The sequence below is a fragment of the Ostrinia nubilalis genome, chromosome 29, assembly GCF_963855985.1.
Source record: "Ostrinia nubilalis chromosome 29, ilOstNubi1.1, whole genome shotgun sequence".
Classification (NCBI taxonomy): Eukaryota; Metazoa; Arthropoda; class Insecta; order Lepidoptera; family Crambidae; genus Ostrinia; species Ostrinia nubilalis.
The window spans coordinates 731,455-754,946 of NC_087116.1; the positions used below are offsets into that span (position 1 = coordinate 731,455).

General features: G+C 38.2%; 1 protein-coding gene across 4 annotated transcripts in view; it reads right to left on the reverse strand.

Moving 5' to 3' along the window:
* Positions 1–84: 84 nt before the first annotated feature.
* LOC135085676 (choline/ethanolamine kinase) overlaps positions 85–23,492 on the reverse strand; it is a 29,206-nt gene continuing 5,798 nt past the window's right edge. For 2 of the 4 annotated variants that reach the window (XM_063980472.1, XM_063980470.1), the window contains exons 2-9: positions 22,740–22,861; positions 10,933–11,116; positions 9,380–9,532; positions 8,629–8,817; positions 7,795–7,927; positions 6,518–6,993; positions 3,841–4,035; positions 85–3,201 (exon numbers count right to left, since the gene is read on the reverse strand). In XM_063980472.1, coding sequence (XP_063836542.1) covers positions 3,091–3,201; positions 3,841–4,035; positions 6,518–6,993; positions 7,795–7,927; positions 8,629–8,817; positions 9,380–9,532; positions 10,933–11,116; positions 22,740–22,861 — 1,563 coding nt within the window. In that variant the 3' untranslated portion in view covers positions 85–3,090. Of the gene's footprint in view, positions 3,202–3,840; positions 4,036–4,871; positions 4,970–6,517; positions 6,994–7,794; positions 7,928–8,628; positions 8,818–9,379; positions 9,533–10,932; positions 11,117–22,739; positions 22,862–23,492 lie in introns of those variants that run through there. The other 2 variants (XM_063980471.1, XR_010260187.1) reach the window with 2 other exon arrangements.

The window sequence follows — 23,492 nt, forward strand, 5'->3', positions numbered from 1 at the left end:
CTTCCCACTCTAACCTTTATAAAAAGCGAATAAGGTTTAATGTATATTGACCAGAGCCCAAATTTATAAAGACAAAACACAAAATATTTTAAACAATTTTATTTAAATAATTTCTGAATCACTATCTACGAGTACAAACGAACATTCGTTAATTTAAATATTAATAATAATATACATCAAATTATTTTGTATCACAACACAACTAGAAATAAGTACGATATAACAGTCGATTTTTATATTTGTACAACTGCTTATATTCCTTAAGTTTACTATGAGCTTGTATATTACAGAAAATATAACATGTATAAATATTTATACAATGTTTTGGTACACAGAATTAAAAAGAAATAGTGAAGATACAAACTAAACCTTTAATATTTTTTGAATCTTGTCCTAGCATACAAAATCACTGGATTTTTTGCTGGAAAATTAATGGTATAATAAATATTATGTTACAGAATATTGATACATTATCAATGTATATTATATTTTCTGCAATATACACTTATATTTGTGCTCTTTTCTGTACTGTATAATTATGTAAGTATTACATTTTACAAATATACTGTAAGTATACAAAATCACATAATCTAAGTGATGTAAACTAAAAAGCAATTAGTAAATTATATATTTTTGTATAATTCTAGAGATTTACGTTTATAAGTACTGTAAATACAAAATACACAGTAATTTACAAAAATGTATAATGAATTATACAAAATTATATATTTTTACGAATTGCAGATTAATTAATTAAGAGTAATGTATCAACAAATTTATATCAAGAAGTCCAAAACTGCAAAAAACATCCATCTACACTACACACACTATTTTCAGTTTTATTTCTTAAATTATAAGATTCGGTATTGAATAAACGTATATCCTGACTTGGCAACCGTTTAAATGCATCATACACTTTCATTATACATTATAGGAATGTATTTCAATGCACCGAAGATAATATTCGAGCTAAATAGGTACATTTATACCATTGATTTATATTTGTTTTACTGTAAGTTTTATATTTGGTAGTTTTGTATAAAAACGCTTGATGACGCAACAGTACTTCTTAGTTGAGAGGATTCTTGATATAATACAAAGAAGAGAAAATATAGACTCATAGACTCATATAAATCAATGATATAATGTATAAAAACAGCATACATTCAGTAAACGTAAATAATTATTATTCGTTAAGGTTTGATGATTCATGTATATTCTGTCTTAAACTTTTGTGGTTTAAAATTCAATCGGTACAATTTATTCATTCACGCACTTTATTCAATATCTACGCCAAAGGCACTCATTTCCTTACCTTGCATTTTTTACAGTAGCAAAAAGAAATAATAATATCAGTGCCATATTTTTTAGATATGCGTGAGATTTTTTGCCTTGTAAACTACTATTATATGTTTATAACTTGTATATAATTATTTTATTTATATAAATTATATTATTTATGTATACTTTAAATTATTTATATAAATAAATTACAATATACGTTTATAAAATATAACTATAGACTACAAAGCAAAATATAAATTGAAGTGTGCATATTTTTAGGAATGTCATTTTTTATTATGTACATTTTTTTTATTCTACCATCTTACAGGCCTCGAGCAAATAGAATTTATAGTAAGTTTTATTATAAAGACAGCAATTTCAGAGTTTCTTTAAATCATTTACCCTAACTTATATCTACAGATCACATCGTTCCCTATATTAAGGGTTAAGACTTCGATTGATAACAACAAGATATCTGTGGGACTACTCTCTTTCTGTCACTGTCACTCCAGCTGACATCTCGCTGTGCGTGAGAGAGATGAATACATATGAAACTAGATAACTTTGTAGGATGCAGCCCCTTAAATGTTGGTAAAACTGGATATTTCATGTTGATATTATCGATTGAAGTTAATATATACCGTCAGTAATCCTAAAGTTGTATATATTTTAAGTTGTACACTTATCGAAGACGTATTCAGTATTTGTTAACATTTTAAAATCGGCCATTTTAGCCACTTGATATCTTTTGTTGCCAGAAATAAAAATCTCTTAATTTTAGTTCAATTTACAATATTTTATTATTAATAATGGAGGTATAAAAATACCATTAAGTTGAGAATTTTCAAACTAAAGTTTTAAAGTAATGTTTTGAAGTACATATTATTTTAATATATTAAGTACAAAACCACACAATAATTATATAAAATGTGGTTTTTAAGTTACAAGTTCCATGATTGTAGATTGCGAAAGGATTTTCTTTGGAAAGATATTCACATAATCAATTATATTATTCAATAATCAAATTTGTCATCAATAAAAAGTGTAAAAAGGTCACATATTTTTATAAGTTTTTCGTATCACTTCATACCTATTTTTCTACATATAAATAATGTTCAACACTCCATTTTACGATTGAGAAGATATTATTTACAATTATAATGAGGACATAATTATATTTTGGTATTTTTTGAGCTGAGATTGTATTTTAACGCAACAAATATCAAAAATGCATATCTGAATTATATTGTATACATATAATATGTATATTTATATCAGTTTGACTCATATAATAATGAAGTTTAATAAATAAAGGTAATGAAATAAATATGTGTGAATAAAACAATATAAATAGGTAACAAAATATGAGAGGAATGTATGTTTAAATATAGGATCGTTACACAACAAATGTATAACAATAGTAACAGCCAATATAACAACTTAAATATATAATTTTATGCATTTGTGATAAATGTCAGTCTTTAGCAGCCTTAGCTTTAGTATAGCAGAAGCGTTTGTAGCGTGAAAGTAACTAAACCATTTTACGGGCAAGTGAATTCGACCTTAACCCAAAGCGGTAGGGTATAAAATAGGCTACAACACTGACACCCTAAACTATTTAAAAGCAAATCAGCCTGCAATTTAATACTTGTAATCAACACTTAATTAATTGACTGCGTCAAAAATACTAAACATTCTAAATTCAACGCTACAAATCCTTCGGCCGCTCAACTAAGCATGCACTTGTCTCGCTCACTCGTTCTGCGACAGAGCGGGATGGCTTACAGTTAGCGCGGCGAATCCCTCTCATATGTCCACTTCGCATATTTTCCTCTTCTGAGGGAAACCGAACTTGTCCTTCTTCACGACCTCTTGCTTTAGGCGGAGGTATGTCTCTAGCCTGGAGAGCGCGTATTCCTGAAAAGTCAGTCATAAAATTAATTTATTTTTTGCAAACAGGCTTTTTAAAAACGTTTTTACTACAATCATCATCATTTCAGCCACAGGACGTCCACTGCTGAACATAGGCCTTCCCAAATGATTTCCATGTTGATCGATTGGTAGCGGCCTGCGTCCAGCGCCTTCCGTTACAATAATAAAATACTAAAACACCAAGATAATATTATTTATATCAATATATTAGGACATCATCTATACAAAGCCATGGTTCGGCAGAGTAGAACTCTTCATGATATCGTAAGACGCGACTAAGGCACAAACATGCGTACATCAGGCCTCCCCAACCCGTCTGGCCAGCGTGAGGAGTGTAAGCCAAATCCACCTCTTGCATCTAGTAAATTAGAGACGGTCGTGCTCTTGCAGTGACCTGTAGCCTTATTCACGTAACAAAACTTTAACGACAACAAATCGCTGAGTTGCGATCCTATCGAGTAATCGTTCTATCACAATGACCCTTGTGAATACGGATTTAGAACTGTTTTTCAATTGGACGACTTCTAAACGTCTCAACGAGATTTTGACTGTGTCAAAATACGTGAATAAGGCCACTGATGGAACAAGTAAACAACATTACAGGTTCCAAAACAAATCACTTACCCAATATCCAAAAGGTATCTGACTCTTCGAAGCGTTGACCACAGACCATAGACACCAGAACAGGTGGCTGGCCAGCGCGAAGGCATCGACTTCGTTGAGCAGATGGTTTATCTCGTCTATGGTAGCTGCAGGCGGCTCTTTATCTTCAGAAATGTTCATGTGGTAGTGCTTCAGATATTCCTTGATGAATATTTCCTGGAAACGTGTATACAGGTTAGAATCAAGCATGTATAAATCAATACATATATACATTATAGAGAGTATAATACAAGTTTCGGGAGAATATTTAGCAATGACACGAGAAATTTACAACTTTTTCGGTAATAATAACGTCAAATCGAGACCAACTTGTGCAAATAGCGACTACATAACGGGTATAAGTAAGTACCCATCGTGATTCAAACCCGCAAATAATAATTGTAGCTCGGTAAGCAAGATTGGCGTTTTTTCAAGAAACAAATCATCTAATCTCTGACAAAAATTGTTGTAAATTATTCGTGTTATTTCTAGTTTATGTATATTTATTACATTATTTATTGTATAACATATCATTTGTAAAATATAATATACTTATGTTACACTGATTTGTGTCAGGTAACAAGAATTATATAAGTTATCATGAAATAAAATAATTACTATATTTTTTTTGCTTTAATTTTTTGCAACAAAATATTTGAATGTAAAGCTTTTATTCTTCTATTATATTATTGCTAAATTATAAAATATAATTGTTTTACGACAAGAAATTGATTAATCTATATTAATAATAATACTTTTTACAAAGCTTTTGTTATAATAATAATAAAGTTACTGTTGATAATAATAATATCGAAATATATGTTTCGATAACCATAATAAAAGAAAATATAATGAACAAAACAATTACGAAACATATATTTCATTCTATAAAAAAACACAAAAGTGTTTCCAGTCATCAAATGTTATTTTATTTATCTGTAATTAAAAACATCATCCAACTGGCAACACTATACATAAAAATAAATAAAAATGGACTCTCATTTCGTTTGTACTTTTACTCGAGAACGCCGGAGTCTCGTGGCTATGCCAGCGCCGGTGGTCTATGTCAGCCCAGTTGTCTATGGCCCGACCATAGAGTATGCCGCTGCGACTAAAAACCAAGCATAACACACACAAGCTGCGTAGTGGCTATTGTCTATGGGTACCCGAGATGTGTTACTCTTGTTTATGAATAAATTATTTGTTGCAACACTTCTACATTTAGATGCTTGACAATTTTTTAAATTCTATGGTAGGTGTACGACGTTTTTTTAACCGCAACGGAAAAGCCCTTGGCCTGCATTTCGCCAGATGTAAGTGACGATCAGGCCGAAGGTGGAAGTTAGCTTCAACCGGAATCCTCAACTACAGAGGTAGTCAGCTAGGCGGACTTGGAACCAGCTCTACCGTCAACCCAGAAAACATTAAAAACTCCCATTAGGAATCGAACCCGGGACCAGAGGGTTGGTTAGATGCTGCGCGTTAACGTTCTGTGTTGCAACAAATAAAAATAAGTTGAACGTATCTTTTTATTAATTTAATGTAATAATTATAGAAAAGCATTCATGCTCTGAATAGTGAATACCTCTTTTTAGTAAACTTTAAAAATATATTTTAACCGACTGCACAGAAACAGGTCGTTGTTTTGTTCCAAAAATAATTTGTTGCCTTGTTCATTGATAGAGGTTTGATTTCAAATTAAAAATGTTATTTCTAGCGATGGAAATGATTACGAACCTCATTAGCTCATGACGCATGGGTCATATTCGCTTGTCTGGAACTTCAAGAACATGATGAAAGCATGGACGAGCAATTTTGTTACGTATTATTATAAAAATATGACTAAATATTGATTGCTATTAATAATAGACAATAATATTTTTATATATTGTATGTTTGGCTGATGTATACAAAAATATACGTTGTATATTTGAAATATACAGCGAATATTGTTAAATAAAAACAAAGTTGCTCGTTTTTAAAGAAAAATGTTTGCTTAAACTACGAAGTTCTTAACGTAAGCCATTGTTGTGAAGCGTTACCCGACTGCAGTGAAAAGGGTAATGTTTATGCGTGTTCGTTTCTTTGTTAGTTATATCTTAAGCCGAAGTTAGCAATCCCAAGATTTGTTTTGTAAAATTATATTAATTCGGTCTCATTTTTATACACGTGGCGCGTGGGTGATAATATTGTTTTTACATCTTTTAGCTGCCCTAATTTAAAAATGCAGTATTAATATCTTCACCAACTAGTTCTGTGGGCTGAGTGTGAGTTTACATCAAATTAGTGAGCGCGTTTAAAAAATATATGAAAATTTTAGTTTTTGCACGTTTCCCGCTAGGGGCGCTGTACAATCTGTCATACATTTAATGTCATTTTTTGACGCGTTTACTAGTGAGCGCGTTTGATGTAAACTCATACTAGGCCCTCTGAACCTTATTCTCTTAAAATAAGGCCCAAAAAAAATATATATCACAATGGAAATTTTCTGCCTCAGATGGGAATTGAACCCACGCTACCGAGCAACTGTTGAGCTACTGAGACAATTTCACTACAATATTAGCTTGATATGCCTTTAGAGAATTAGATACATTAGTATATCAAAGTGTCAAGTTAGATCTGCCGTTATTTTAACATATAATATAGTAAAAAAGCTCACCTTTTGTTCTAGCGTCGGGCAGTTCTCCTGATTTTCAAAGTAAAACGGATGCTCTGGGTTTGTATAATCATACCCCCACTCTTGGAAGTGGTTCGCTACATCGAACCCTCTGTAATTATATGCGCAGTACTCAAAATCGATCAGCACCAATCTGGGCTCTCCTGAGTCTGAAATATGGCTCAAAATGCTATCAGATGTATTCGCGTCTTCATACGTAGACAACGGTTCGACCGCACTGATACGTTTGTCCGTTCTTATGCTGTCATGCGAGCGTTTTTCGGCCGAGCGGAGTTTTTCGGCCGAGCGTATGTTTTCGGCCGAGCCTATGTTTTCGGTCAAGCGTAAGTCGGTGTCGGAGTGAGTATGGTTGTTCTCTTTGTCGGATTTCGGCGCGTCCGTGTCGTATGTTTGGACGTATACGGATGATACTTCGTCGTCCGAGACGGTTATTACGTCTTCTAGAAGCAGGATGTTTCCTGGGAAAATATATAAATAAATAATTATCCTTGGACATTTTACACTACGCTTCTAGCCCCAAACTAAGCAAAGCTTGTACTATGGGTACTAGACAACGGATATAAACATACTTAAATACTTTTTCTTTTGTAAATACATACATATTATACATAGTAACACCCAGACCCGTCACAGAAATTAAAATTCATCATTTCAATTTCTGCCCGACCGGGAATCGAACCCGGGACCGCTCGGCATAGTAGTCCGTTCCGAACCACTACACCAAACGGCCGATAAGTGTGAGATTCATGTAAGTCATTTATTTTTTGGAAAGAGGTTTACATAGAGCCTTTACACGACTTAGTGTTACTTCAACCCTACCACTGCTTCGGGACAATAAATGGGCCAGTGCTGAGAAGCAGCGCAAGTAATTCTCAGTTCACCTTTAAAATGTTAAAGAAAATCACTAATTTTAGTTCCATGGACACTCGTAAAGTCCGGTCGCCGAGCACATAGAATTTCGTCCAATGACCCCAAGCTACCCATCCTTATCGCTCACGTGTAATTATATTGCTGTCGCGCTCGCACACTCACTGCGGGCGCCCGTCGCACAGTCGCGACAGCAATATAATTACGCGCGAGCGATAAGGATGGGTAGCTTGGGGTCATTGGACGAAATTCTATCTGCTCGGCGACCGGACTTTATCTGCCTACAGCGCCAAAATGGCGAAAATCAAATAGGCACAAAGATATTTTGACAGCAGCCAGTCCAGTGTGTATAGAGGTCAGTGCTTCAAATCAATATCAAATTCAAATCCTACCTTCTTGCAGGTCGTTGTGGCAGAAGACGACTGGCGATTCGACCGTCGCTATGAACTTCTTCACCCATTCGATTTCTTTCTCGAAGTCGATGCCTCTCAGCCGCTTTATTATCCGTTGTTCTTCTTCGTTCTGCTGGAGAAGAATGGTAGAATGTTAGAATATTTAAGTTAATTTTCCATTTATTTTAGTTAATTTTTCAATAACTTTTAACTGAAGAATAAGTTTGGGACATTGACACTTTCAGTATGGAAAATATATCAAAATGACAAGTTTATTCTTCAGTTAAAAGATATCTAACGATTGAAAATCGGCCCTAAAAGCCACCTTCGAGTGATCGAGCCAAGTGACTGAGCCACCTTCATCAAATGACCGAGCCACCTTCGAGTGACCGAGCCAAGTGACTGAGTCACCTCCAAGTGACCGAGCCACCTTCAAGTGACTGACTGAGCCACTTTTAAGTGACTGAGCCACCTTCAAGTGACCGAGCCAAGTGTCTGAGCCACCTCCAAGTGAGCTACCTTCTGCGTGTCGGCGGTGCTCGCCAGCTCGTCGCGGTCTCGAGCCACTCGGCCATGGTCTTCCATAGCCAGTTGGCTCCTTGGACAGCGGCGCGTGCATGGAGCGAGGCGGCTATATTCAATGGAGAGAGCACGAGTGACCAGCTAGTTACCAGCGACCTGAGGAGGAGCGAACACTGCTCTGGACCGAGGGTGACCGCCGAGTTGCCTTAAAGTGACCGCCTCGCTGTCTTAAAGTGACTGAGCCACCTTCGAGTGACCGAGCCACCTTCAAGTGACCGAGCCAAGTGATTGAGCCACCTATAAGTGACCTACCTTCTGCGTGTTGGCGGTGCTCGACAGCCGCTCGTCGCGGACGGTCTTGAGCCACTTGGCCATGGTCTTCCACAGCCAGTTGGGCTCCTTGGACAACGGCACGTCCATAGAGTGAATGGCGGCCATTTTTTCCGCGATCTTCATTGAGAGGGACGGTTCCGCTAGCTCTTTTGTGAGGAGGGCGCGCGCCTGGAAGAAATCATGCAAAGTTTTTGTAATGAAAACTTGAAACAATCTAATTGTCTAATTCCCGTTTTTCCCAATAATCCCTAATTTTTAAGTGACCCCTATGAATACAAAATTCCTAATAAGTGTTACCGTAGTAGGGATTGATGGTGAAAATGGGCATAAGTTTTCCTACGTGTTCAAATCAGAAATGAAAATATTCTGATTTGAACGCTCGTCAATTATTTTGGTTCTTTTATGGATATAAAAGAACCAAAATATTTGACGAAGTCCGCAGAATTGCCAAATTGGAATATAGCTCGTAGAAGGAAGTTCTCGAGTAGCGACAATGGACCGGTCGTTGTGGAAATGGTATAGTTTTGTTAAACCGGTGTCATTTGTATGGAGTTTGACAGATTTTTGAGGTTACAGTTCAAACGTCCGTTTTAAAACGTCTAATTTGAAAGAGCCCTTGGTGTTTTGAATTTATGAATGAGAGGTAAGACATAAAAATTTCCGTATTTGAACCCCACCTCTGAGCTCATAGGTGGAAATAAATACCTGACCTTACACAACTGGTACTCACCGGTATATACTCCTCGATCCTTCCTCCAGAGAAAACCCCATGCAGCTTCGGGCCCAGTCGCCTCTCCGATAGCAGGGTGAATATAACAGACTCCGTCACGATGGCGTCCATTGCTCTTTCCCCGTGGACTTGGCCGTATATCCTGAGGAGAACCTGGGAGAGAATAGAGAAGATAAGAATACTTTATTAAGCATAGACATAGCCCGACGGATTATCAAGCTGAAGTGGCAGTGGGCAGGGCACATAGTACGCAGAACTGACGGCCGATGGGGCAGCAAGGTTCTGGAATGGAGGCCGTGTACCGGAAAACGCAGCGTGTGACGTCCACCCACAAGGTGGACCGACGACCTGATAAAGGTAGCAGGAAGGCGCTGGATGCAGGCCGCTACCAATTGGCCAAATTAGGAATCATTGGGCCTATGATCAACAGTGGACGTCCTATGGCTGAAATGATGATGATGAGGAACATCAGGCCTCCCCAGCCCGTTTGTCACCTGTCTGCAATGGAGGGAAGTCGAACCTTAACTTCGAACTCCTATGTTCTTCTGATCAATTTCGTTGCGGGTCCAATGACAGTTTAACTTTCCCCCGGAACAAACTTGACCTTCACTGGTTGGGTTATTGGCGGTCTAGCTGTAGATCCTGGCTACACAGGAGTTGCAGCGGTGGGAACGAGAGGTGGGATAGTCCCGTGTAGAAGACTATCTCCCACAAACGATGCTTGCTTAAGTGAAGCAACAAATCGTACGCAGAGCGTTGAATAAAGCTTTATGATTGGTTCGTGTGTCACCCTGTGCGTCCACGGTAATGTTTGTGAATACGGGCGTATGATTGCATGTACAGTCACGGAATGAAAAGGTTCGTCAGTTTTCAAATTGATTCCTTCAACGAATCGCGAGCACATATTACCTTTTGAAACTATGTTATAGAATAATCTCGAGTTAGAGAAAATAATCTTTAACTGTTCGTCAGTAAAGTTCAAAATTATTCAGATCAAAGTTGTTTGACGATTTATCTTGTCAAGATTATTATGATTGATAAACTAAAACCTTCTTGTTGGTTCAACCTGCCATTATTATTTCTATTAAATAAAAAAAAACTACATACAAAATGTAGTTTTTTTTTGCATTGCATGGGATAGAAAATTAAACAAGCAAAACCTTATTCGTTAGCAAACGTCATATTTATTTCAATGATAGCAGCACTGTTTCTTGCACTGTTATGTTGGCAGGTTTGACACTTACAGTACCCAGTGCAAGCGAAAACCGACACTAAGGTGACGAACCTTTTCATTCCGCGACTGTACATAATAATGATTCTAAAGCCTGGTCCGTGAGCACGTAGAATTTAGTCCAATGACCCCAAGCTACCCATCCTTATCGCTCGCGCGTAATTATATTGCTGTCGCGACTGTGCGACGGGCGCCCGCAGTGAGTGTGCGAGCGCGACAGCAACATAATTGCGTGCGAGCGACAAGGATGGGCAGCTTGGGGTCATTGGACGGGATTCTACGTGCTCACGGACCAGGCTTTATCTGTTATACAAATAATTACCTTCTTAGGTTCCTCAATGACGAACGAGTTGCACCTATTCATGCCCTTTTTGATGATGCCTCTGGACAGTGACGTCACGGAGTCAGGGTTCTCATCTTCGGGAGAGCTCTCTCTTTGGGTAAACTTAAGCATCGAGGTGTCTTCTGGGAGAGCCACGTAGTAGAGGAAGTTGGATAGGCCTCCGCTGGAAGAAAATATACCCATTGAATATCTCATCTATACTAATTTTATAAATGCGAAAGTAACTCTGTCTGTCTGTCTGTCTCTCTTTCACGCCTAAACCACTGAACCGTTTTTTATGAAATTTGGCAGGGACATAGGATAGTTTTTATCCCGGTTTTTTAAACAGGGACGCGCGCGATAAAGTTTTTCTGTGACAGACAAAATTCCATTCGGGCGAAGCCGCGGGCGGAAAGCTAGTAGAAAATAATGGTTTAACTCTAATCTTATTTTAACTGTAACAAACTTATTTTAACCACAAAATACACCAGTTATGGTTATAGTTACGGTTAATAAGATGGTGCAAACAAGGCTTAATGTATGAACTGTTTTATTACCCGACTGCACCAGAAGGAGGGCTATGTTTTTTGACTGAGGTGTAGGTCATAAATCATTATGCAGAACGCTATTATGGGAGTTAGAAACTTGGCTGTCTAAAAGATATGATAACTATTTTTAATATGCAAGCAATATGTATTGTCTTGGCGTTACTTTACTATTATCTCTCTTTTCATGAAGTTCCATGGAAAGATTTGAAAGTACTTAGGTATTTTAGTCCGAAAGAGAATGCATCATAACAATTTTGAGTCATATCCCCCAAATAAAAAAGTTTGTTTTCGTTTGAACACTTACGCATTTCAAATAAGAATATTGCGTGTTACTTCACATCCTTGATTTATTATTATCATTCAGTAAACATATTCAATAAAATTGATTAAAAACTCCGTAAATGCTATCAGTAGTAAGAAATATGGGACAAAGGAAAAACACTATGAGATACGAAATATTTCAAGAGTTCGATAAGTGTATAAAAGTTTAACAAATATGAGGAATGTACATTTTATCGTAAATACCTAATGAATAGGCCTACTGCTTAACTAAGTGCCTGAGATATAGGAGCGGGTGACATTGACATATTATAAATATAAATAAATAAATATCTTTGGACAATCTCACACAGCGCCATCTAGCCCCAAAGTAAGCAATTAATATGCTTGTGTTATGGGTGCTAGCTTAACGGATATACTACTTATATACTTTTTTTTTTAAATACATACATATTATACATAGTAACACCCAGACCCGTCACAGAAATTAAAATTCATCATTTCAATTTCTGCCCGGCCGGGAATCGAACCCGGGACCTCTCGGCATAGTAGTCCGTTCTGAACCACTACACCAAACGGCCGACGATTATGACGTGACAGAGCATATAGATGACCCACGCTGAACTGTCCCACCAAACTCAATGACAAGGGGGCGCTACCATCGTTCAACTATATGGTTTCCAACATGGCAAAAATCGGAACCAGCGATCCGGTATTGACGGTGGCGCCCCACTGTCAATGTCATTGATAGGACAGTTCAGTGTTTTGGAACTATACAAATCTGAATCACGTTTGAAGGATCGCTGACGTTTGATATTTACAATTTACAAAAACACCCTCCCGATAGCTTCTTTCGTTCGTTAGTTTCTGCCAAATGACGTCCATTGCTGGACAAAGAGGCCTTTGCACGACTGGTCATGCATTGGTTGGGTTTTTATTGCATAAGGGTCAAGCTGTAGATCCTGGCTACACAGGAGTTGCAGTGGGAATGAGAGGTGGGAAATTCCCACCTTACCACTGGGAATTTGTTTGCCCTACCACCACTCCGAGACAACATGTAGCAGGGCCTGGGGTGGCCAACCGGTCGATTGCGACTATAAGTCCACTCGATCGTGGCAAGGCAAAAAATATAACATGATTGTGTACTAAACTATGCTGTTTCATTTAAGACTTTAAGAGGTTTGTAAGTGGTAGATCGCACAGGGCTTCGTTAGTAAACAGTAGATTTTATGTATAATCAAGTTGGCCACCTCTGACATATAGGCTGGTGTTGAGAAGTGGCAGACGAAACTCAGTCACATTTGTCACGACTTTTGTTTGTACACGTCGCGTGGTGGTACACGTGATATTTAACTTATGGTAATAACGTGCCCAGCTTGCGTTTTAAACTGTCTAAAAGATCATCTGTTTCTGTCACACTTAAGGCTTGGTATTTCTGCTAAAGTAGGTATTTCGCGCTGTCAAAATCTGCGCGCGCAATACTTCGCCGAAGACAGCGCGCCAAAGAGCTCTCGCGGCTACACAGTATAGAAATACCAGTTGGTTAGGTTAGGTTGACTTCCTTCCGTTCAAGCGTCACACTCACAGCACTTTCTAATACAAATCATATCCAAGTGATACAAATTAAAACAACTTTCAGAATTTTTGGGAATATATTTTAGAATCGAATAAATATAAAATATAACTGCCAAAGTAAACAAGGTTCAAAGAGGCGTGGCGTCACCCGACCTTCCGGAATTTTCAAGATTACGTCACCCGACCTATCGTTAGGTCCTCGGGAGCTTGAGCGATTGGAAAAACATTTTATGATCAGTTACTCTTAGTAGCGATTATTTAGAGCTTGGATAATAAATTATAGTTGTTGCAATTCACGAAACTTTGCATGTGGTTAATTACATTAATCAGTACACGCATCAATTTTGTTCAGTCTTTTTGTTTATTAATAAATAAAAATATCATACTAAAATGGCATACATATTTTTTTGTATTGGTCTGGGTGTTTTCTTTCCATAATTTATGTATAACGTATGTACGGGGCTCTGTATTGAAAATCACTATGAGCATCACACGCGGTTACCTGCCGCAGGCACCCGCTCTGAGCACTCATGGGAGTTTATGCAGAGGTCGCTAGAGTTTGACTTTGAGCTTTGTTTATAGTCATTACGAAGCAGATTTTGATGGGAAACTGCACTGTCTTGAATTCGAAAGGGTAATTTGACGGTGTTAGGGGAATTCTAGGAATAAATGCAGAGCCTCCTCATTGAAATTGAGACATTTCAATTTGAGATTTCACTTGACATTGATTGCAATCTGACATGGAGTTTTCAAACACTTGTAAAAATAAAAAGTAATTAAATCAAAAGCAGTAAGACTCCCAAAATAACTTTCTACCCCTTTTACACGTTTGTCATAAATTATAATATTAAGGAATTGTTAAGCAAAATTTCAAGTAGATTGAACCAAATAATCACTGTCCCATACAAACTTTGCCCCCTTATTTCACCCCCTTCATTTCTTGACCCCATTTCGGAAAATCGGATGCCTACGTCATACAAAGAACACACCTTCCAACTTTCAGGTCTCTACGATATCCGTCAGTCATTTAGGACTAAGCATTTTTATTAGTTGTCCAATACTCTATCGTTCCAGGTATGTCATTGACAGGAGGGCGCTACTATCTTAATGGGTTATTTATTAGTCCCAACTTTATACCACTTGACATTTCAGAATCGTTTGACTTTAGATACCTAAGCGATTTGATATTCAGAGTCCCTTAATGAAATCAAGTTCTAAAATAACTTGAGGTGTTGTACCCGATCAAGCTTTTCATTGCAGGACAGTTAAATAGTTTTATTATTAGTTTCTTCTTTAAGTCTTGATTTGTCAGAGTAGGTAAAGGCTCCATGAGAGCAAAATTTAGCTTTATAATAGTTTTTAATTTTTTTCTTGAAATATTTGACGCCTTGTAATCTCTCGTTAATATAGGTCCACACAAATAAAGAATGTTTGACTTCGACTTTAATAATTATACTCTTACATAATTAGAATAATATAAGAATAAGAATTTTTCGGTTTTTATATAAGGTGTTATTTTTTTAACTGATCATATTTTACCAACACATCCTATTACCCCCTATTGGGTTAGTAGTAGTTTCGCACGATTTTCCTTCGCACGAATATGCGAAACGTCCCCTTTCAATAATAATTTTTTTTTAGTAGGCGTTTCGCCCGGATGTATTAGAAGTATTAAAATCGCGTGCGAATCGACTCTTTTTTGAACTAGTAGTATGCGATTACTAGTTCTCAAAGGGGTCGATTCGCACCCGTTCGATTGTGAAAACCAAACTAATATATTTACTGTAAGTAAATGCTAAAAAGTAAATATTAGTTTGGATTGTGAATATCCTATCCTACTATAATATTATAAAGGCGAAAGTTCGGATGTCTGGATGTCATGATGTCTGGATGTTTGTTACTCTTTCACGCAAAAATTACTGTACGGATTTTGTTGAAACTTTATAGTATTATTGTTTATAACCCAGATTAACATATAGGCTAACTTATGACGATATGTGACAAATAAATTTCAATAAATAAATAAGCCGTGTCTAAAAAGCGAACTCTACCTATCGTCATTGGTTAAAATCTACAGCGCTGGACAAACTACTGTATGACGTTCGTAAATATTCATTCGGGGGAAGCCGTGAAACGCCATCTATCAACATGATATCTAACGGGGGTAAAACGAGGTCCACGCGAACGAAGTCGCGGGCGGCCGCTAGTTTATAATAGGTAGCTTTCCCTCCGCAACCTTATTGGTATTCCATGTATGTGTCTTTTAACTGATTTCTGTTAAACATTTCATGTAAAATTTGTCCAGTTATAACTCCATTTACATCTGCATCTGTAAACAAGGGTTCATGTTCTCCAGCCCAGATGCCGAGTAAACAGAATCGTCTTTCAGTGACGTGCAGCTGCCCCTATATTTGACCCTCTGACCTAATTTTTTATTATTTATTTGTATCAGTGTGCTCTTCTAATAAGTGTAAGACGATTGTATGTAGGTACTATTAATATGTAATTTTAACTCATTGGTTTTGTCTCATATTTAAGGAATTTACTATGTATCATGAGTAGAGTCTTCGTTTAAAAGGATGCGAACGATTTAAATTTCAATAGGTAGACAAAATTGATAATTCTTAATTATCAAATATTTTAGCTTTCTCCAGTAACACTGATATTATTATACTGTGACTCATCAAAGTCATCATTGTCAAAAATATTGACAAATCGCGAACTGTCACGTCCAAAAAACTGACACGCGTCCGTCCTCCGTAAGCGCCACCGCGCGACTGATTGAGATTGTCCAAGCCGTCATGGACGATTTTTTCCACATTTTTTAACATAGTAACTAAATAAGACGCAATATAAAAATTCCATCCGTTAAAAGCCCTCAAGTTATTTCTGAACTTTAGTTTAGTAAAAGATTTAGAATTTCAAATCGCTTATTTTAAAAATAAAACCATAATTAGAAAACGAATAGAGGTAACTTTGGGAATTTATTCTATCGAGTCAACTTCATCAAATCGTGTTTCCATCCGTTAATAGCCCTAGAAAATATCCTCAACTATGCCCAATAAAAATCTTAGCCTTTAATTTTACTGTTTAGTACCTCAAAAATGAAAAATGAAAACCTCATTTTCGCCATTTTCTCTGCTACCCGGCCTTAATGAGAATACTTTACGTATGAAGAGAATCTATACTAATATTATAAATGCGAAAGTAACTCTGTCTGTCTGTCTCGCTTTCACGCCTTAACCACTGAACCGATTTGGCATAGAGATAGTTTGAGTCCCGGGAAAGGACATAGGATAGTTTTTATTCCGGTTTTTGAAACAGGGACGCGCGTGATAAAGTTTTTCTGTGACAGGCAAAATTCCACGCGGGCGAAGCCGCGGGCGGAAAGCTAGTAGTGATATAAGTATAATTTTCTGACTGAAAAAATCATCCACCATCCATACAGCAATTACTGACATTGGCTCATCTCAGCTGATGGAAAGTGATAATCAGGCCGAAGGAAGCGAGCTTCACCCGGAATCCTCAAACATAGAAGAACTGGCTTTAATTTAGTTAGAGAAATCACTATAAATCATCAAATGCTCAAAATCTTGCTCATGAGGATCTTTTACATAATTTTATTGTCTTACCAGCATGAGAACGAAGACCTATCATGAACATGAACCAAGCAACACCTGATAACCACAAAATATAAACACATACATCACGTCTATGTTTACCAGACGAGTGCACCTAGCGCCTAGACGCGTACCATGCCAAGTTAATGTTTTTAACGCGATCACCCAACGCAATTAAGCATGAGTTTGTAAACAATCACGATTATGCTCCATTGAACGATAATTACAATTAATAATTGAGTTTAAAGTACCATTTCTATGTATTTTCTCTTATTGACGAATCTCTCTAATGTTTGTACTGAACAAGTCACAGAGCTATTGTGTTTTGTCTCCCATTCTGAAGTGACAGTCTGGTGAAGGTCGCGGGAAGCACCTGGATTCAGGCCCAGGACCGATCCTTGTGGAAATCATTTTTTTTATCCACAACGAGGAAGCTCTTGGCTTGTATCTCACCTGATGGTACCTAAGTGATGATCAGGCCGAAGGTGGAAGCGAGCTTCATCCGGAGGCCTTTGTCCAGCAGTGGACGTCATTCACATCGTCACGCTTAAGTGAAGCAGTAAATCGAACGCACAGCGTTGAATAGAACTCTGTGATTGATTCGTGTGTCAGCCTGTGCGTCCACGCGCACTATGAGACCTCATAGTAATGTTTGTGAATACGGGCGAGTGACAATGGTGGTCGAAAAAATCAAGGAAATTAACAAAAATGTATACCAAATTAAAGGACAAACCAATCACATACAAACTAAAGAACTTTCCAGAAAACTAATATACCAATGAACAATCACGTTACAAAAAGCTACACAATCTCCATTTTTTCCGATATTTGAGCAAAAAAGTGCAATTTTATAGGATCTCTTTCAAACAGGTTTTTTAGTAAATCTTGCAATTTCTTGGCATTACAATAGGCGGTGTTTGAGATGATGGTTTTTGTGGAATTAGGTTATAATGAGAATTATTTTACGTGTGGTTTAAGTAAAATGAAAGACGACAATAGCAGGTGGACGGACGACCTCTTAAAGGTAGCAGGAAGGCAGGCTACCAACCGGGCGATGTGGAAATCATTGGGGAAGGAGTATGTTTAGCAGTGGACGTCCTGTGGCTGAAATGATGATGATGATGATGAATAGCTAACAGTGTCAATGTCGGATTACCGACTGACTGGTCGCGACTGTTGGAATAAGCTCCTTACAAGTATAATTTTAGCTGGAGAATAGGATCAAATCCCTTTGTACCAATCCATAGCCAAATTTCCTAGCTGGCTACGAAATCTAGCTAAGAAGTCGTCCAAAAGGAATCAAGGATCAAAACGTACATACGGTCTGACATTTCTGGCGGGGAGAGCCACACATAACGTACCTACTAGCCGTCCCCATCGGTCATGGGTATGCAACTTCATGCATTTAAAAAAAGGACTGGTCAAATACCTGCCTTGTCCTGCATAAAAAAAACTATTCAAATAGAACAGTAGCTTTACTAAAAAAATGTTACCTGCTCCTAAAATCGCTGCCACTAGTGGCTCGCACACTTGAACAAAAAACAGCAACAACAATGTGTACTGGCCAAGGTCGCTGGTGTGTTTATTTACATTTTTTGCACGGACACGAGCTGTTTTAGTATTACAAGTACATTTTAAAGTCTGATAATCTATTACTGAATGTTTATCAATAACTACTGGATAGCCAGGATTTAGTAGCCAGACCTTCACTGGTTGGATTATTGGCGGTCGAGCTGTAGATCCTGGCTACACAGGTGTTGCAGCGGTGGGAACGAGAGGTGGGAATAGTCCCGTTGTGTAGCCAGGATCTACAGCTTAGCCAACAATAGAACCCAAAGTGAAGGTTGCGGGACTAATCCCACCACTGCAACTCCTGGTTAGCCAGGATCTACAGCTTATAATGAAAAAAGTGTAAAGCTCGATTCACACATATCAGTGAAGCCACAGTTCCGTCACAGTGTCCGCTCAGTTCAGTATCAGTGCTACAGTGTTGCGTCAGTGAAATATTTTGAATATTTTAAAATGTCAGAGAGCCGTTTCAATATTCTTGTTCAGAAACTATGAAGTAAGTTATTTTGTTTTTGATGCGGCGTCCGTGATCCAACAAAAAATATCGTCGTCAACGAATATTCCGTGATTGCCGGTGTCGGCACTGACACTGAGAGCATTCATAGAAACTGTATGAAAGAATATTTCGCACTGTGCCGGTACTAAGCCTGAACTGTGACTTCACTGATATATGTGTGAGTCGGCCTTTACTAGTCTGTTAAAATGACAAATTAAAACAAAATTGGTAATTTTTTCGTCATAATTATTGTCTGTTTTTCCATGAAGGCAGGCCTGTTCATCTCCGCGAGTTTACATCGAAAACAAAACACGCACGATGGCCCACCTACAGGATACTATTCGACAAGGCCTCACATACGAGCGAACATTGACTCACGCACGAGTATTCTTGTGTATGATGGAAGAAAATAAAGAAAATGGTGTACTAAGCACTGTGCAGTATTTAATTGCCTAAATAATAATAAAAACACAGAATGTACTTTTTTAAGTTGCCTCAAGACACTCAGAGGTAAATAAGTAGTTAATATTATTCATGATAAATCATGTATTTCCTCCGCCATTTTCCGCAGTTTGGCACCTCACGTCACATCATTTTACCGAAGTCAAGTCAGCCCTATAGCTTCGGCGCAGTGCCGATCACTGACGTTTGTCAACAAAATGGTGCTTGACTCTTGAGACAGGCTAAATTACACCATATTGTTAATGACATTGAGCATACATTTTTTTAAATACCTTCGCGAAGTAAAACTTCTGTACGTAGTACCAGGCCTGTTCATCTCCGCGAGTTTACATCGAAAACAAAACACGCACGATGGCCCACCTACAGGATACTATTCGACAAGGCCTCACATACGAGCGAACATTGACTCACGCACGCGTATTCTTGTGTAAGATGGAAGAAAATAAAGAAAATGGTGTACTAAATACTGTTAAAGTTTAACTGCCTAAATAATAATAAAAACACAGAATGTACTTTTTTAAGTTGCCTCAAGACACTGAGAGGTAAATAAGTAGTTAATATTATTCATGATAATTCATGCTAAATCATGTAATTTCCTCCGCCATTTTCCGCAGTTTGGCACCTCACGTCACATCATTTTACCGAAGTCAGCCCTATAGCTTCGGCGCAGTGCCGATCACTGACGTTTGTCAACAAAATGGTGCTTGACTCTTGAGACAGGCTAAATTACACCATATTGTTAATGACATTGAGCATAATACTTTTTAAATACCTTCGCGAAGTAAAACTTCTGTACGTAGTACTTATTATTATTCTGTGATGAAGGCTGAATGTCGCGACAAGTGCTATAAAAGTGTTATTACAGTTCCATTTGTACCACATTATTTCTGCTGACGTCTTACGGAATATTTAATGTAACCCTGTGTATGACGTCATAAGCCCTTGAAGGCTGCGCTAGAATCGCACTTATAGGGGTACATATTTCATAGCACTGTTATTAGGTAGTTTACAATTCCTTCTAAAATATACTTCAGATTTTTTTGCAACCGAATAAGGTAGATTATTCAATGGATCATCATCATCAGATCATTTAGTCTCCACTGCAGGAGCACGACCCTCTCTAATTGACCAGAGGCAAGAGGATTTGTCCTACACTCCCCACGCTGGCCAGACGGGTTGGGGAGGCCTGATGTTCGCATATTTGTCCCTTAGTCGCCTCTTACGACATCCACGAAGAAAGTGAGTTGATTCTACTCTGCCGTCAAGGTTTTAAATTCCAGATTCTAACCTACAACTAAAGCTTGAATTTGTACGGGACTATTCCCACCTCTCGTTCCCACCGCTGCAACTCCTGTGTAGCCAGGATCTACAGCTTAACCGCCAATAAAACCCAACTCTTCCTATGTTCTTCTGATTCAATTTCGTTGCGGGTTGAACATTCCCCCGGGACAAACTTGACCTTCACTGGTTGAGTTATTGGCGGTCAAGCTGTAGATCCTGGCTACACAGGAGTTGCAGCGGTGGGAACGAGAGGTGGGAATAGTCTTGAGCCAGAAGGCCGTCATATTAATTTGATTGACTTGAATTTGATGATGATGAATTAATGATGAAAGATGCATTTATTCCTGGAGTGAATACTTTGGCAAGTACTTGGACAAGTGCGTTCTAAACACCTAATAAATTGTTTTATATTGATGATGACATTTTCATCTTGCCAACAACTTGTATTGTTTTATTATGATCAATTACACATGTCCAAAATAGAAAAAAAAGAGTGATTATCGCAGCCAAAAAGCAGGTATAGATCGTTTCATCCACGAAGACGCGCCCCACCATTCTTCCGCTAATGTTTGAGTGTTATCGGTACACGCTAAATGATCCATGAGTGCACACGCACACTACAATAATGACGCTCAGATTGCTCGGATCAAACTCCCCGCACCCCGCGCGACCGAGACCAAAAATTGGTGGGGGGCGTCTTCGTGGATGAAATGATCTATACTAAGGGTTACATTGGTATTGATGAAAGGTATAGAGATAGTTTTGAGTCCCGGGAAAAGACATAGGATAGTTTTAATTCCGGTTTTTGAAACAGGAACGCGCGCGTGCAAGTTTTTCTGTGAGAGACAAAATTTCAAATCGCGCATAAGCTAGTGTTGGTGTGGCATAAATTCATCAATGAATAATACGTTGATTCATGCTAATCTTTACTTACAAACCTTGTAATTAGTGACAAATAATCCAAAGATTATTAATAATTAAAAGATAGGAAAGAATTGAGTGCACTACTATTAATTATATCATCAACACGTTCTGGTTTTTTCCAGTTAGATATACACGTCATATTGATAAGACATATTATTATTATCAAACATATCTCTATCATAAATAATGAGTATGTAACGTACATTTGAATGATGTGTTTTTTAGAGTTTATCATTTGAAACATAGCGACCTTCTTGGCATCGCACGGGTGCAATGTGGATATTTTTTAACCGACTAAGTACGCGAAGTTAAGAAGGGTTATGTAAGTTTTTCTGTAACGCTTAAACAATTAGAATAGAAAACTTTTTATTTGAAAGAAGGCAATACATAGATACATACAGAGAGCGATTCATAAGTGGACAGATAACTGCATGTGCCCCTCTGACAAAAAGGCACCCGTTCAGCTCAGCATACATCAAGACTGCTCGACTAGCTGGACTGATTCATCCAATTTTGACGAATAAGGTGTCAAATGGATTCGTTATGATGGCCCGAGTAACATAGGCTACATTTTAACCGACTTTAACAATAGGGGGATAGTGTTCGTTTCAGCCAAATGATGTCCACTGCTGGACAAAGGCATCCCAAGGATTTCTACAACGACCGGCCCTAAGCTGCCCGCATCCAGACACATCCCACGACCTTCACGATTCACCTAGTGGGAGGTCTGCCCACACTACGTCTTCTGGACCGTGGTCGCCACTCAAAAACTTCTCTGCCCCAGAAGGCCATCAGTATCCTTTTGTATTTTCTAGGAATTGTACGTAAATCCCCAGGACTAAAAAAATTAGGAATGTGGGAGAGTGAAGCACAACGCAGGGAACTAAGTGAAAGGGAATTAATGAGTGAGAGGGATAGAAAGACGTAACTGTCAGCGACGAAATTTGGATTTTAGACGGAGCGTAGACTTTTCCTTTTCATTTCAACTTGTGTTTATACGAATAAAGCTGGAAAATATCATCCCTTTTCAATTCCTTTATACACAACACTCACCTGATCCGTCTGAAGTCCAGCTGAGCTGCGTCCACACTCTTCCAGGCTCCATGGAGGTAGTTCCTGCAGATCCTGGCTGCGACTTCCCGCATCTCCTCCTCAGTCCCACACATTTGCAGTTTCTGCAAGAAAGAGATGGTCATCGTCATTCTCCACTCGTTCTTCCTCATTTTTTATGCATCAAGCCAGGTATTTGACCGCAATCCCACCTGGTGTTAAGTGGGATGCAGTCTAGAATGGTACATATCTGCCCTGTAAGTGCCTATTCACTCTCCACTCGACCTTCTTGTTTACAAAAGCCTGGTCCGTGAGCACGTAGAATTTTGTCCAATGACCCCAAGCTACCCATCCTTATCGCTCGCGCGTGCGACGGGGCGCCCGCAGTGAGTGTGCGAGCGCGACAGCAACATAATTACGCGCGAGCGATAAGGATGGGTAGCTTGGGGTCATTGGACAATATTCTACGTGCTCACGGACCGGGCTTTAGAAGCAAAAATGGGGGATAGGCCCATTCTCGCCATAATGGTACTTATTATCATCATCAGGTGATTTAGTTGAGGGTCATCATCATAACCAGATTCAAATTCTTTATTATTAGTATGTGGGCCCTTTCCAGGGCACTTATACACGTCCCAAATATAGCTTGCCCTACCACCACTTCGGGACAACATATCGGTTGAGAAGAAATGGCGGAAAAAACTCAGGTCATCATCAGGTCGTTTAGTCTCCACTGCAGGAGCACGACCCTCTCTA